Source organism: Colias croceus, chromosome 17 (genome assembly GCF_905220415.1).
Source record: "Colias croceus chromosome 17, ilColCroc2.1".
NCBI classification, from domain to species: domain Eukaryota; kingdom Metazoa; phylum Arthropoda; class Insecta; order Lepidoptera; family Pieridae; genus Colias; species Colias croceus.
This window is the reverse complement of record NC_059553.1, coordinates 3033900-3051246: the sequence shown is the minus strand read 5'-3', so window position 1 is coordinate 3051246 and position 17347 is coordinate 3033900. Positions and strand designations below refer to the sequence as shown.

At 34.3% G+C, this 17347-nt stretch overlaps 2 protein-coding genes across 3 annotated transcripts in view; both read right to left on the bottom strand.

Moving 5' to 3' along the window:
• LOC123698909 overlaps positions 1-14264 on the bottom strand; it is a 194707-nt gene extending 180443 nt beyond the window's left edge. Inside the window, exon 1 of the mRNA XM_045645730.1 lies at positions 13850-14264. The gene's annotated coding sequence lies outside the window, so the exon portion shown is untranslated. The remainder of the gene's footprint in view (positions 1-13849) is intronic.
• Positions 218-16973, bottom strand: LOC123698896. Of its 2 annotated transcripts, none has more exons than XM_045645711.1 (21): positions 16843-16973; positions 16377-16503; positions 15576-15688; positions 14986-15151; positions 14466-14588; positions 11525-11792; positions 10652-10797; positions 10095-10258; positions 9058-9187; positions 8281-8412; positions 7305-7441; positions 6632-6658; positions 5863-6030; positions 4796-5009; positions 4380-4523; positions 3552-4209; positions 2762-3042; positions 2057-2229; positions 1131-1676; positions 779-869; positions 218-559 (listed from the first exon to the last, which is right to left on the bottom strand). In XM_045645711.1, the coding sequence occupies exons 1-21, from the start codon at positions 16944-16946 to the stop codon at positions 233-235; spliced, it is 4239 nt and encodes a 1412-aa protein (XP_045501667.1). In that variant the 5' UTR covers positions 16947-16973; the 3' UTR covers positions 218-232. The 2 variants fall into 2 exon arrangements, with proteins under 2 accessions (XP_045501667.1, XP_045501668.1); XM_045645712.1 differs by having other exon boundaries at positions 4823-5009.
• Between the last annotated feature and the right edge of the window lie 374 nt (positions 16974-17347).

Here is a 17347-nt window from a genome sequence, read left to right as displayed (position 1 = left end):
CTGTACTACAGTGTACAGGAGATCGTGTAAGGTCGACCTTCACCCATCTGATTACCAGATGACATCATTTTTAATGAAATAAATTATACGTGAGGCGATGAAATTATTAAAATAAGAAAGGCCATGAACACTTCTAGATAGGCAAGCAAAAATATTGCTTAAAAATAGTTTTCAGATGGGTGGACGGAAGAGGTTAAGCAAAATAAAAATAAGCTTGAAACCAGTAAACAATTTATTCATTTAATTCATTCATAAGAAGTATTTGTAATAAATAAAATATTCTATCCCTAACATCATTTAATGATTTATGAGAAAGGCTCTCAGAGATCATTTGTGGGATAGCTTTCTCTTCAATAATTTCAAAGATTGTTTTGTCTTTCCTCTCTTCTGGGGACAGATGCTGTTTAAGTACTTCGAGAATTATTTTATCTTCATCCCGTTTCCACTCGATAGGTTCTTCCTTACACAAATCATCATCAGGTACAAAGTAAAGCCTGCTTTGTTCATCTTGCTCATCATCATCGACTTCTGATTTTATTGTAGTTAGCTCCATCTGCTCCTGGTTTAAAATAATTTTAAGCATTTAATTATTATTAATTCAGTCAGTTATTAAACAAACACAAAATGTGTTAAACTGAGATTTGATCAGTATTTTCTGTATGAAATTTTAAAAAGGAGATTAAATTTAGGAATAAATTTTGCAATTTAGGAACAAAAATATTTTGAGAAAAAATTATATCAATTTGATATTGATTATTAAATAATATTTTTAACTTACTTTTTTAATAGAGGCAATAAATTCCGTGAAGCTTTTGGATTCAGAAATTTCTTTCGGTTTTAAATTTGATTTATCGTTGCTCTCTTCATCACTAAAATAAAAAAATATGAAAGACATTTTAGTAACAGAAAGAAGAAATACTTTATGAATTTGTAAAGCAAGTGTTGAATATAAAAAAAAAAAATAAACCATAGAGAAACAAGTGAAAATGTAACTTTTTCATATAATGTTTTCGTGTATATTTTAATATAATTATGATATATATTTAATTTCGTAAGAAAAGAACAATCTTGATGTAGTCTAGTAGTATAGTAGTAAAACAATAATCTTGATATAGTCTATCATAGTTTACCTTATTATAATACAGTCAGAACCAGTGTTGGATTCTTCGCATATACTCAATGCGCCATCTTGTTCCATTTCATCATCATCAATATTTTTCCCTGTATCATCTCCATTTAATTTCGCAATTGTATTATTTACATTTATATCATTTTCCTTTTTATCTAATTCCATATCTTCGATTTGTGTTACACACTCATCTTTGTTCATTTCTTGCGTTTGTGTGTCTTCCATATTAATATCTCCATTAATTTGTGTGCATGTTTCATTTTTATTACTATTTTCATCAATTTCTTTATCTGTGTTATTATTTATATTTACATTTGCTTGTGATTGTGTATTTGGATCTTCAAAAATATGTGTTTTGTCATTTTCAATGCTATTCGTTACTTTCGCCTGTGAGCTATCAACATTATTACTTGCATCAATGAATTCTATATCTATTGGCCTTTGACTATCTACTGTTTTAATATTGGTAGCTGTATTAACTACTATGGGAGTTTGTGTCGGTATTGGATGATTCTCATTGCAACCGTCATGCTCCATTTCAATAAGTCTAAAAAAAATACAATTAATACAATTTATTTTAGGATTTGAAAGTTATTATTACACATAGTTACTACAATATAGTTTCACATGAATCCAATCCTAGTAAGTTAATGAAAATTGAAAAAAATTACATTCTACAAAATTGCCGTTTTATGAAATATCTAACGACTTTAAAAGGGCGTAGCTCTGTTTTAAACGCAAACGATAGAGCAATAAATCTTTGTTCATATTAAACAGAAAGTCTCAGTAATAAGGACCCATTTTCCCTTTCGATACGGAGCATGTGTTAGAAGTGAAACTTCTTTGGCAAGATTCAAAGAGATCCAAAGCTTAGTATAGGATCAGATCGTGTCGTGTGTGAAAATTGTCCCGAAAGTATTTACTCACGCTTTCCGTCTATGTGGAAACAAGGAAAAGCAATATCTAGCTAGTTCGGGATAATCCCGCATCCTGTCCAACAGGTCGCTACACGTGACACACGACACTGTCGCGTTGTTGTTCGAGAGCTTCAACAAGTATTCCAATATTTTTAGCTTTTTGCTCCTATCTGTCACTATTTCCTGTAAAAATGTATGAGTAAATGAAGTATAATTATTGGGGGGTATTGAGGTAGGTTATAAATATATATTTTTATGCTGAACCAAATAATAATAACTGGTTTAGAAAAACTAAATATCACGCTAAAATAAGACAAACTTATTAAATTACTAGCTTTCCACCCGCGGCTTTGCCTGCGTTTTTAAAGAAAAACCCGCATAGTTCCCGTTCTCGTGGGATTTCCGGGATGAAACCTATCCTATGTGTTAATCCAAGTTACCCTCTATATGTGTGCTAAATTTCAGTGTAATCGGTCAGTAGTATTTGCGTGAAAGAGTAACAAACACACACACACACATCCTCACAAACTTTCGCATTTATAATATTAGTAGGATTGTATCGTTACCAATTCTTGATGCATGTACAATGTTTGAATTAAATCTGTCATGCATACAGACATACAGGTAACGCTTACAAAAAGGCTTCATAAAAAAGTACAAGTAAGTTTATTTGAAAAATCTTCATTGATCGATTTTTGTTAAAGCTAAATCTCACCTCGGTCTTCTTTATCAAATCTTCCATACAGTTATGTACGAAGTAGTCTTTTAATTTGTCGATTTTATCCGCTTGTTCCGCTGTTAAGAATCCCAGAAACTCCTTATACATATCCGCCAAGTCAACATCACACGCGTTATAAATATCGTCCATTAGTTTCATAGGATCATCGGTATGTTCTTTAAATTGACTCAATATTCTGAACAAACTACGCTTTATTTGCTGGTTGCGAACTTTATTCTGACGCAAGCAAAGTCGCGCTTTGAACATTGTAACGAAAGCTGAAACGAATACATTATTATTTCGTGAGAAATGCAACTAATAACATAAATGAAAAGATACATTTAATTTTAATTTAGATAAATTTTGTATATAATGTGTTTTTGGCAATAAATTTATTTTCTTTCTTTCAAATATTAAATTAATTTAATATAATACTAAGTTAATTTTAATTTAACCTTTTTTTATTAAAGTTAAAAGTATCGACAGCAAATTTTTTTGCTAACTCATAAAGAAAAGCACATGAGTGTGCAAAAAAGTGTGCTCTACGATTGAATTTTTTTTAATAATTATGTACTAGTAACATTGGGAAATTATTGCACTATTTATTATCTCTATTACAGTAAAAAAATATTTTCTTTTTTGTATTAGTTTTTAATAACAAAATATAACTATGAGTATATGAATTTTTCATTCCTCTCTGTGAAAGACTAACAATGAATACCTTCGCAGTTCGCTCCCAAAATTAATTTTATAATAAGATAGCAGCAATAATATTTACTTAACTCACCCAAATCCTTGGCAAAATCCTTATTGGATTCCGCCATTTTACTTAAATCCGAATTATTCTCTACCATATGATTATTATTGTTTTTTTTCTTGGTCAACCAGATTTTCTCTCTCAAATCATCGAATATTCGTAAAGACGACGATTTATACGTTCTCAACAGCAATTTCAGTTTATTCGAAATTTTTGGATGTTTCAAACTTTTACACGGACAAATGACTTTTGCGTCGAACTTTTTTATGTACTCTGTGATGCGTTTTTGTCTGTATTTACATATTTTTCTCAATAAAACACAACAGATACAATGATCGGGTTTTGGTTTTATGTGTATGCTATCCGTATTCGCTTTACTATTTTGTGGGTTAAGGTTCGTAACATCACTGTTAGGATTTAATTTTATTGGCACAAGTAATGTCCCTGCATCGATATTAATAACTTGGTACATTTGAGGGGTCTCACTTTCTTCATTTTGTATGTGAACATCAACTTTATCCGGTGGGTTCGGTTTCATTGGCGCAATGTTTATTGGTTTTTGTGGAAAAGTTTTAACAAATTCTATAGGCAGCGGCCGTTTGGGTGCACTTTCCACTGTAGTACCAGTGTTTATTTCAATGCCTTCTGGATTTTTAAATTTTTTTGGTTTCTTTTTATATAAGAACGTCTGAAAAAAAAATAGTTTAATTACTTACTTACAAAAAAATAGTATCTGTTATTTGGACACAACAATAGGATACATAGGTACGTCAGAAAAGAGAAAAAAAATGTAACATTTTTTTTTTTTCATTTTTTTGCAAAAACGTTAAGTTCGCTATGTACATACAACAAACTCACCCGGAACCGCTTGCTGCTCTTGGCCAGGTATCGAACCCAGACCATCGGCATCTCGTTCTCGGGCTGCTGGTACAGCGTCAGCTCCGGGTTGAACGGGATCAGTTTGTGCTTCGTCGTATCCACGAACCGGTTTGCAAAGAATCTCTGAAACGAATTCCAAATTCACTTTTTTTGATACTATAAAGGTCTTACCACAAAACAATTTAAACACAGTCTAACTTTAAACCAGGGATCTGTCACTTTAATAGTTGCCTTTGGAAATACGACCAAAACCAGATGAAAGAGAACCTGCGCTTAAAGTTAAACCCTGGCTAAAGTTTTTTGTGGTAAGACAGTAAACTTTTAAATTGTCCATCTGGCTGTTAAGATTCCTAAATAAAATAAATACCAGTAGTTAACGACTGTACTTTAAGTACCTTAATCGGATGATTCTTATCGCCCACCTTCCTCATCGACTGTATATGCCCCGATAACGTCTTCATAGTGACCCAGGGGAACATGTACTTGCAGATCAGTTCTATAGTGGCCGTGAGACCCCAGCGGTGCCGTGGGTTGCCACGCGGAGGTTTGTATATCTCCGGGTTGTCCTCTACGTACGTCCAGAATTGGTCCAAACCGATCACTATTAGCCTGCAAATGAGATTTTTTTTTGTAAATAATGTCTTTTTTGGGAAATCATGTGTCAAATCATCATGTGCATAAAAATAAAAGTTATTTTTAAATTTCCAAATATACTTTAATTTTTTTTTTTAAATATATAAACCGCCGTATTTTAGCGAATACATGAAAGTTTATTTAGTTTATTTGATATACATAAAAACGTTTGACGGGTCTAATAACTGTAAAACGATCTTCACAATTTTTTCTGCATCTCGGACTATTTGTTTTTTGGCAGCTATCGATTTTATGTAAAAAAATTGATTCTGTTCATAAAAAAGCAGCAGGTGCGGGTACAGGAACAGGGGCTGTTCACACACAACACACAACACACTCACTGCTCCTCCGACGGCAGGTAGTTGTTCCTGCGCCGCAGCACGTCGGGGCGGAAGGGCGCGGCCGGCAGCAGGTGCGGGTACAGGAACAGGGGCTGTTCACACACAACACACAACACACTCACTGCTCCTCCGACGGCAGGTAGTTGTTCCTGCGCCGCAGCACGTCGGGGCGGAAGGGCGCGGCCGGCAGCAGGTGCGGGTACAGGAACAGGGGCTGTTCACACACAACACACAACACACTCACTGCTCCTCCGACGGCAGGTAGTTGTTCCTGCGCCGCAGCACGTCGGGGCGGAAGGGCGCGGCCGGCAGCAGGTGCGGGTACAGGAACAGGGGCTGTTCACACACAACACACAACACACTCACTGCTCCTCCGACGGCAGGTAGTTGTTCCTGCGCCGCAGCACGTCGGGGCGGAAGGGCGCGGCCGGCAGCAGGTGCGGGTACAGGAACAGGGGCTGTTCACACACAACACACAACACACTCACTGCTCCTCCGACGGCAGGTAGTTGTTCCTGCGCCGCAGCACGTCGGGGCGGAAGGGCGCGGCCGGCAGCAGGTGCGGGTACAGGAACACCGGGCTGTTCGCTACAACACTCTTCATCAGGTCCGGGAATTCACCGATGTATGAGCTGTGCGCGAGTGAACGCCGCCGACTGTACACAGAATAAAAACATATAAATTACTAACATTAAAAAACCGTAAACAACTTACAATCACGTGAAGCGAAAAAATGTCCGAAACAAAACTCTGCCAACACGATCTTTTGGGCACAGTTTTCTAATAAGTGTATGCGATAAACTTTGAACTCTACTGCCACGAAATAATTTGAATGAATGTTGATGTTATACCACGCCACTCGGACATTTTTGATGACCTATTAGAATAGAAAAAGCGACTGTGAATATAGTATAATCGCAGTAAAAAGTAGCCTGAAATATAGTATGATGTGTCATGTGACATAATGTGGCGTGACGCGAAGTATTGTCACATGACGCGATGTTACGTGACTTGGCTATTGATTGAACTTGGTAATGATTCTTTGGTCGAGCAAAAAACTGCTTAATATACAAGCACACCCAGACATTATAAAATTTAATTTTCATCATATTACATTAAATAAATGATGGCAATTAAATTTTATATTATATGTATTTAAATTAGCTAAAAGCTTAAAAAAGTAGCTTTAAACAATTCTCATTACTATATTTATGACTATTGACTACTATTATTGTATAAACATTATAAAATACTCACTATCTTTCCTCCTCAGCCCGCAAAAACCTGCAATAAATAAATACAATTATAAAATTAAATATGCTAACTATATCTAGCAAAGAAAAAATAATTCAATTATTATCAAAATACTCTATTACTTGAGCGAAAGGGAAAATAATAATTTAACATCATATTAATATTATTGAGAGGTTTTTAAATCTATACATAATATAATAAATCTGTAGAAGGGTCAATTCTGTACATTGAAAATATTGAAAAAATAAATAGCAGGGGGTGTTACTGGATCGATACCAAACCCAAATATGTGATTAAAAAAATTTTTGTCTGTCTGTCTGTCTGTCTGTCTGTCTGTCTGTATGTTCAGGCATCACGTGAAAACTAACAGTTCGATTTCGATGAAACTTGGTATAATTATACTTTATTATCCTGGGCATAAAATAGGATACTTTTTATCCCGGAAAAATACGTAGAAAAAAATAAATCTTAACTTTTCTTAATTTTTCCGCGCGGACGGAGTCGCGGGCGGAAGCTAGTCATGAATATAAAGCATACTGGTATGCAAATACTCTTTGCAGCTTCTAGCAACCACCCATACATCACAAAAATGTATGATTTGGAAAAAAATATCTTATAGGGTTAGGTTAGGTTTGTAAATTAAATATTAAATCAAGAAATAGCACATCACACTCACTCAACCATTTTAGCATTTTCAGGCGTATCTTGCGATACTGAAGTTTCCCAGCTGTTAATTAAGTCGAGCGCTGGTTTCAGGTTGCACACATTGGCTACCGATTCGGCGTTCGATATCACCATGTTGTTTAGTGATTCCTGTTATAAAAATATATTTAAACAAATGGAAAATGTACTTTTATCTGATAAAAAAGAACGTGTGTGCCAAGCACACGTGTCAGAAGCGAAACTTCTTTGCCAAGATTCAAAAATACCAAATCGTCGCAATAATCGTCGTGAAATATTACTCTCAAGTCTCAACGCGCTTAAAAGTTTCACTTCAAAACATGCCATTTGTGAGGCGAGATTACAATTCGCGTTCTTAGCATCTTAGCGCGTATTTGTATGCATTATGGAATATTTTCTAGTTTTACTTTTTACTCTATAGTATAGTATTATCTATAGTACTTATATATAAATCTATATATCACAAATCTTGTCACAAAACTTGAAACAAAAAATGTAAAGAGTAACAAGCATTTATTGAAAAAAGAAAAACAAAAGACGTGTGGCACTCGGGGACTGCCGCGGTAAAGCTATTGCATGCTATGCCTTCAAGCCACACCTCCGCCCGTCGGAGTGGGGAGCGTGAGGTTTTTTCGTTACGGAATTTCTAGATTCGGTCCCCGCGCTCAAGGGCCGCGATAGTAGCTATGCAAAAGCTTAAAATTTAAAGAGTAGCAAACATTTATTGAAAAAAAAAAAATATTTCTTTATAAACGTGGAATGTGGCCCGGCCTCACTTTATTAAATTCCTGTGGAATTATTATTCTGACCGAGGATAATATCATTAAATTTAAATGAAGCCCAGATTTAATTTCTACTGTTTGACCGACCGACACACCACATAATATGTACCTATGTTCTGCGCAACGTGGTGGTATAGGATTTGATTTCGGTGATATTTAACTATTGTTATTTTGGAAACTTTTACATACCAAATACTCTTTATACTTGGGCGCGTACGACCAATGCGTCGGGTGCACAAATAACTGCAGGAAGTTAGAAGTGCATATCTGTATGTGCATTCGTAACTGTTGCTGGAGTAATAATATCTGTTGTGGTGTTACCTGCAAGTAAATATCACTTAATGTAAGGTAAGAATATAATATGCAATAATTACTGTGAACTGTTAACTAATGGAAATTTAGAACTCCAAGAGAAGAGTGAACGGGTACCTTCTAGGGAAGCGCGCTCCATCTTAGGCCACATCTCAGCTTACCACCAGGCGAGATCGTGGTCAAGCGCTTCCCTATCATATAATAAAAAAATATAAAAAAAACTCCGTCCATATTTCTCTTACGTGTCTAAAAGCAACCTTGAAAGCCTTTTGAAAAGGCTTTTTTTCCGAAAAAAATCACTCAATTATCTATTTATAATAAAAAAGAATTGCTAAACGTGTTGCTAAGCGCTAAACTAATAGTGAAATGATTAAAAAGAGCAACTATGGAGTTTCTTGCTGGTTCTTCTCGATAGGTACTGCTTTCCGAATCGGTGGTAAATGTTAAAAATATGTAAAAATATGACGTTTCAAAAGTGCTTCTCGAAGAAGTCGAATTGAATAAATAATTTTTTGAGTTTGTTTGAGTTTGAAACTTAAGAACGGCTGACGACCGAAGTATGAAGGTGGTTCTTATGGAGATAAAACAACCTTTCTTTTTTCTCTTCTTTTTTATAACAATTCCCATATTCCAGAAAAATAAAATAATACTCACAATATCATCACCATCGATCTCAACGTGCAATGTCTCCGGCGACGGGTTGAGAATTGAATGTAGTACGGGCGGTGGTTCCAACGTCTCCGTTTCTTCTTGCTTCTCTTCTGTTGGAGGCATTTCTTCTGTACTGCAATTTTAGATTTACTTCTATGTTTCAGTTTTATAAAATAGCAATATAAAAAAATACAGTATAGAAAAAGTACGATCATGAGGTGAAAAGGCAAAATTTGTTTTTTTTTTCTATTGCCGATTCACACGTCTGTAAAGCTAGAAAGGTCAAGTCGGCAGAATCACTCGTTTTATATCTCAAAATTTAGTGCTCATTTCGATTCATCAACTTTTCGATTATTGAAAATCTTCGATTTTTCTAGCTATTTTCCTAAAAATTTTTCTGGGTTCATCGGTAGCATTAATTTAGCACTAATTAGTAACTCTTTTCAATTTCACCAATGCCGATTTTAAAGTCATCTTTCAGCTCTATGATTGCTCGTATCGTTATATCAGCAGTTAAAAAAATGAAAAATGTTATACTTAAAAACTTAAAAAAAAGTTTTTTTGAAAAATCTGTTTGCTTGTACAGGCAGCACTAATTGAGCACTAAATTATTAGCTGATTTACCTCTGGCTCCAACTGTATCACAGCGCGGTCACGAATGGTACACTGCTAGCTTAATGAAAAGTTAGCAGTGTTCTCATTTTCAGTCTCCCTATCACAGCACCAAATATCTGTTTTCAGCACTAAATTAGCACTAAATGAGCACTAAATTTTGAGATATAAAACGAGTGTTTCTGCTGACTTGACCTTTCTAGCTTTACAGACGTCCGATTCACTGCTGTCATGTAAAATGTATAAACGAAGATAAATTTCATTTATACATTTTATGTGATAATGCATTTTAAATGCGCCAAGTACTCTTTTCGAGAATTATTCGTAATTAATTATACATTTAAGTCCAAGTACCGCTCTATTGGTTTAGTTTTACGTTTTTATTTTAGGGATCTGTTCAGCTAAAATAGAATAAGATATTAACTTACACAGTTTGACTTGCAGGTTCTTCATTATTTTCTACAGGTTCAATTTTCCCAATTGATAATCTAACATTGTCATTTCTCTCAAACGTTATGAGAGACGCTGATGAACAAGGAGTTTCGTCATCTGATTTTGGCTCTTGCTTCCCCTCCCATTGCGAATTGTTTACCTATACATAAATTTATAAATCTTGCTGTTAGAAAAAATGGAAAATAATCCAAATTAATCCAAGAATAAATATTTTTTTTCTAATTTGTATGGATGATTCCCAAGAACTTAGTATATAGTAGTATTTTATATATGTATTAATAATTAATAATAATATATAAAATACGAGCTGTTCCCTGCGGTTTCACCCGCATTGCTCTGCTCCTGTTGGTCTCAGCGTGATGATATATATGATATATGGCCTCTAGCCTTCCTCGATAAATGGGCTATCTAACACCGAAAGAATTTTTCAAATCAAATCAGTTGTTCCCGAGATTAGCGCGTTCAAACAAACAAACTCTTCAGCTTTATAATATTAGTATAGATTAAACATCATACATAATATTATAATTACCTCTTTTTCATTACCAAAAACAACATTTAACAGTGGTGTTAGTTCCGGTTCTGGCATCACATTAAATAGTTCTGTGACTAAATCATTTAATTCCTTTTTAGATATTTTTATAAGGCTGTTTTCAAGGGTTTCTTCATCTTCCTCACCTGAAAAAAAAAATTATAGTAGTGCACATTTCAATTCTGACCGCCTCCTTGGTACAGTGGTTGACGCGTGAGCGTAGAACCGAGGGGTCCTGGGTTCGATTCCCGGTGGAGACAAAGAAAATAAATGTCTCGGTCTGGTAGGACACAGAAGGCTGATCACCTACTTGTCCTTAAAGAAAAATCGATCAGTGAAACAGATGTATGCATAATGCATCTGCCCCTTACCCCACTACGGGGATATGGGACTTCACACATTTCGATTCTAGTTTTCAGGTGTGATATTTTTCTGATAGGGAAATAATCAGTATAACAGTGTTTTTAAATTCATAATACATTTATGATACATAATTTTTTTGTGCTTTAATCAATAATGTCTTATCAACCCTTATAAATACTTCTACATTAAATTTTCTTTAGACCTTTCCTCTCCCTCTTATGCACTTATTTTTAAGCTATTGCATAGCTTCTATCGCGGGCCTTGAGCGCGGGACCGAATCGAGAAATTCCGTAACGAAAAAACCTTACGCTCCCCACTCCGACGGGCGGAGGTATGGCTTGAAGGCATAGCATGCAATAGCTTTACCGCGGCAGTCCCCGAGTGCCTAACGTCTTTTTTTTTCTTTCTTATGGTAACTTCCTACATCATTCACCAAAACATGAGAGACCTCAGTTAACAGTAATACTGCATATACTGTTCATCAAACACAACTCCTATCTCCAAACTTACCAGCATCTGGATCAGCAGCCACATTATACTCCGGGTCAGCCTCGTCATCATCTTCATTCCTTGTACTAGGAATGGGGTTCAGACAACTTTCCAAGAAGTCAGTCCACAGATAATCCACATCTGGTAAAGGTATATCGTCAGGTGGAACGAATGAACTCTCTATGTGTTCTATTGGAGTCTCCGAAAGGCTCAATTTGGACCTAGTTCTGAGCGCTATTGTCGCTTCCTCTTCTAAATCTAATTGCTTTCGCACTTGTGATACTGTTTCCTGTTGAATATGGTAATATTGTTTTATATGAGAATTGATTATGTGTAGATATTAAAATAACTGTACATCTCTACAGAGTATAAAACAAAGTCGCTTTCTCTGTCTCTATGTATGCTTTAATCTTTAAAACTACACAATGGATTTTGATGCGGTTTTTTGTAATAGATAGAGTGATTCAAGAGGAAGGTTTTAGTATATAATTTATTCGGTTTTAGACAAAGCGGGCGAAGCCGCGGGCAGTATGCTAGTGTATTTATATAGATATATAATATAAATACACTAGCATACTGCCCGCGCATTTATATAGATATGTTACCGGAAATGTATGAAATCAAGGAATTGTATACAATTCCTAGGAAATGTGTACAATTCCGATACCATTTAGGAAATGTATAAAATATTGTTTAAAAAACTATTTAACGCATGGATATCCTAGGAAATGTATAATCTTCCTAGGAATTGTATACAATTCCAATATCGTATTAGGAAATGTAAATGCTTTCTGTAATAAAAACACGTTGTTATTTTTTCTATTATAGCTCTAATTGATACAATCGGGTAACAGTCATACCGTAAAATTGTAATAATAATATTATGTTCATATTATTATCTTAGTAATAAACATTTTAAAAATCAACTATCTAACTTTTAACGTAAATATCACAAAATCAACTTATATTAATTATTCTTATAAAATCAAATTTTCATTTGGCAAGTAATCAGTCCCCTCGTCCCGCTGTCCTCGCGTATATTTGGCGCAGTCAGATTGTATAATTCGCCGTATTACATTACGGCTAGCTGTTTTAATATGCCGAAAATTCGTCTTTTTCCAAAATTCTACAAAAAGACGGTCGCGAACCGACGGAGCCCCACTTCGTGGGGCTCCTATTTCTGTGTAGTTTTAAAAAACACGAACCTAACTTAACCCACACCCTTATCCAAACCAAAAATTTCTGATTACGAATTATCGGCATAGTTACTACAAAATGCCGACCGTTTGTAAACGGCCAGATTATATACAATTTGCCTGCGACATATCAATATCTTAAATGTTTTACATTTCCGATAGCTATTTAGGAAATGTATAGATTTCCTAGGAAATGTGTATAAAATAATTTAAATCGCACATTTCCGTGCGATTTTAGGAATTATATACAATTTCTAGGAATTGTATACAATGACGGATTACATACATTTCCGGTAACAGATATACATAATACATATTAAAAATGGATATTATGCCATAACTACTAGACTATGTTCACGAAAAAGAGAATAAAAGGAGTGATCTAGCTTTAACTTGCAAGGAATTAAATTTGACTATCTTTTTGCTATAACACACAGTGGCGTGCCTAGGGTGTAAGGACTGGGCAAGCCCAAATTTTTAAGTGTTTGCTGGGTACCCTTTTCTTCAATTAGGTATACACTGTGTTACTAAGTAGGTAATTATGTTCGTTATAAAACTTATAAAAAATGTGAGCATACCGAATCAAATCTTCTAAATATTTACGCGCGCCCGCAAACAGTTGAGTCAAACGTTTACCATTACAATCATATTAAAATCTATATCTATAAATTATATAAAACTGTATGACATTATATTATAAAATTGTACAGATCATTTATATTCTAATTCAAAACGCCGATCTTCCTGAAGGAAATATTTTATAACATCGGAATAGAAGTAGGTACTTAGGTGATTGTTTTAATTCAATTAACAGCTATTTCTCAATGACAGTCATTGTTAATTCAGAAAGGCCGAAGGCGTTCTTGGCCTTGGTTATTTCTTAAATACGTAATTACCTATTTACCTATGAATTCGATTTAACGCTGAGAAAGCACGCTCCGTGGAAGAACTACTAGCAAGAATCGTAAGTACCAAAATATGTGCAAGTTTCATCAGAAGGCTTCTTCTAACCAATTCTCATTCATGAAATCGATTAATTCGTAAACATTACAATTAAAATTTGGTTTATGTGACTTACTGCACACTTCGGGAGTTGGTTTTGTTGAAGAAATTTATTGTTGTTTTACAGTAAAGTTTAATGATTTACCTTTCCCTGCTGAGCACAAAGCAAACCATCACAATTTACAATACAATCTGTGTCGCGACACTTATTTTATCACAAAATTCGAAAAACTTAACCTAAATTACACCGGTATAATCACGCGCTAAACTATACTAACAATAATATTCACGACGTTCGTTCGCGCGACGCGCAATCGTAACTATCTTCACACTGTTAAAGCCCGGCTTTGTTGGCCATATAAATTGCTATAGAATTCTATAGATAGGTATATAGCTACTTCAACGAAATTTCATACGTTAGAAGAGATAAGCACAAAGCCCGGTAAAAGCCCACGAGTGCAAGCGAGAAAACTATATGTCACTCAAGAAGGACACCGCACTGTTTATACAAAGTACGACCTTATTTAGATAGCAAGAAGGAAGAAAATTAAAAATTTTGTTTCGAATTCGACATTGTTTGTTTAGGTGAGTTTTCATTGAATTTCGGAGCAAATTTTGAATTGCTCGTTGCGCGCGAATATTCAAAAGTGAATTTGGGTATTTTCCTGTTTCGTAGCGAATTGCTTAGGCAAGCCGGGCTTTTCGGCTTGTATGAACGTACCGCCACTGATAACACAAAGAATTACATATATTTCTTTTTTTACCTGCGGCACTTTAAACGGCCCATCCGTGACAACTTTCGGACTTGTTTTATTTGCACTTTTTGGTGTCGCCGGCGTCGCTGGCTGCGAATCTATGTCACTACTAGTAGCATGGTCATCATCACTCTAAAAATTATAATTTATTAATTGCTTTAAAATTTTGATATAAATATCTTGGAAAGTTGTTTCAGTAATTCTCATTAAATAATAAACTAAATAGATGTACTTTTTTATAATAATAAAATTGAAGACATGTTGCAGTAGTGTTGAAGTTAAAAGCTATATTTAATCTAAGTTCCTTATTTGTTCTGCTAGATTATCTGTTGCTTAAAATGGATGTCAGTATAAGAATTGCGACGGTATGAAGCAATATGTATAACTGTGCTGTATTTCAACGTTTTAAAACAACATAGGAAATTATCAGCAAGCAGTGAAAAATACCCTTGATATCATTTAAAATTTATCTTGTAACAATCTTATAAAATAATTAATTAATATTTTAAATAAACTTTTTATATTTTACCGCTACATCTTCAAGTGTAGGCTTATACTCTTCGTCATCCTCGTCCTCTGGCAGTTCTTGTGCTATTAAAGCCTTTACTTCCGGCCTCGTCTTCACTGGAATATGTTTTATTGGTGTCAATTCCAAGTTCCATGGAGCTGATTGTGGTGATGCTTTCATTAACTCTCTGCAAATAAAATTGGTATAAAATAAAGATTTTTTTTATAATTATTAAGCAGTTTATATCTAATATAATTAAAATGAATCTCTAAATGTGTTGGTAAACGCAAAACTCGAGAACTGCTGGACTAATTTCGTTAATTCTTTTTAATAATATTCTTTAAAGTATGTATTCCTTTAAGCATGTTGGTTCTTTTGGAGAGAAAACGTAAACATGTACCATGGGCGAGGCCGGGGCGGACCACTAGTATGGTATAAATATTTCTTATTATATTACATTTTGTGATAAACTAAGCTTTCAGTAATCTCTGTAACTTGCTGCTCTTCATGAACTAGGTGGTCTATCCATTATAACTGATATTAGGTTCTTGTTTCAATAAGTTGCAGAAACACACATATTGTTTTATTATACAAGCCCTGTAGAAACTTACTTGGCTTTAGCTCGTGTGAGCTTAGGTTGTACACTTTCCTGAGTGAGTGTCGACTCCAATTCCTCTTCACGCAATTTAACAAGTGCCAGCACATGATCATTTGTTACCACTTTCTGAAAAAAAAAATATTAAAATTATCATTACTTAATTTTATATGAGTGAAACAAAAAAGATCTGGTACAAAACGGTGAAAGAAGAATCACAAAAAATTCTACTGCTAAAAAGCAACTTTTGTATACATCAATCTAGAATAATAAGGAGCTTTAGAGCCGATTTTTCAATCCTTGGATAAATCTTATCCGTCCAATAAAGTATTACACAATAATACATATACAGATGTCACCTAAAAACTGTCAAAAAGTGTAAAACACATTTTTAAAATGGTTGTTTAATCCCTCACCCCCCGGAATCACAGACACAATAGAAAATCTATTGTGTTGTGGTCTCATAAGGCCGCTCGGTGGTCAATGGGTTAATATGATATTCGATGAATAAGTTTTAACTAAGGATTGAAAAATCAGCCCTTAATGTACAAACAAAAACCAACTATTTCTAACAATAAATCATCTTTCAATAATAAATATTACTATACATGAACTGCTTCAATATAGCTATGCCCTGCGGTTTTACTCATTGCTCCTATTGGTCTTAGAGTGACGATATTTAGCCTATAGCCTTCCTCTATAAATGGACTATCTAACGCCGAAAGAATTATTCAAATCAGACCAGCATTTCCTGAGATTAGTGTGTTCAAACCAACTATTCAGCTTTATAATATTAGTATTGATTTATGATACCTACTTTCAGTATTTTCTTAACAACTTGATCATCTAAATTGTTTTTTAAGGCTGTTGCTTGGAGATTATTTTCAAATTCAAGTGTGTTTTCAGGCAAGACATCATCTTCATCTGTACTTGTGCTGCTTTCACTGTAATAACACAATTGACAAATTAATTTCATAATAATTGTAATCTTAGATTGCTCTTGATACTCCACTTAAAACGCAAGAACGTCTAAACTGAATATAAAGGTTTATAATATAATACAGACGCAGATTCTAATCCCGCCTCGCGATTGAATTTTTTCTATGCTTTATAAAATTATATTTATATATTAATGATTTATAGTTAGAATTTGTCACAACCAGTTAGTACTAAACTGTTTGTTTAAAAAAAAATCAGGTGAATGGTTAATCCGAGCCTGGGCGAGCAATTAATACAACAATGTTATTAATACAGCATCGCAAATCGCAATATAATTAACTTACCGTTTCCTTTTTTTCCCACGTATTTTATTTTTTTTCACTGAATCAGAATTGTTTGATTTACTTGGACTTGGTTTACTTGGAGGAATTTCTTCAGGTTGCTCCATTATCCTTGCTATTTATTTTCATATAAATCGATACCTAGGTATTATTCGAAATATTGTTTAAACACATTCCGTTACCCGTGAATAAATTCAATGTTAGAATATAAATAAAACCAACATTTAAATAGTTTTACGGTTATAAAGTATAGCATGTATTTTGTAGGTGCAAAACTAATTTAATATAAAAATTAAAAATAAATAATTATTTCAAGATTATTTATTTGAATAATCGTATCCGTAACACACACATACACTTGGCGCTAATCAGAGCGACAACTGACAAGCGACAAACGTCAGCTGTCAACAGAGTGAAACAGATAATAACCTAACAGTCGCCCACAGAATATATAATGTACCACAGTAATGTACTTTTTGGTACTACAACTGCTTCTATTATACCATGT

What these genes read in the sequence shown, in the direction of transcription:
- LOC123698896 (XM_045645711.1), bottom strand. Translation starts at nt 16,946, where the DNA reads ATGGAGCAACCTGAAGAAATTCCTCCAAGTAAACCAAGTCCAAGTAAA. An exon ending in GGCCGTTTAAAGTGCCGCAG is followed by an intron (nt 11,793 to 14,465) that starts GTAAAAAAAGAA and finishes CATATTCAACAG; the next exon opens with GAAACAGTATCACAAGTGCG. An exon ending in TTTCCACATAGACGGAAAGC is followed by an intron (nt 1,677 to 2,056) that starts GTGAGTAAATAC and finishes TATTTTTTTTAG; the next exon opens with ACTTATTGAAATGGAGCATG.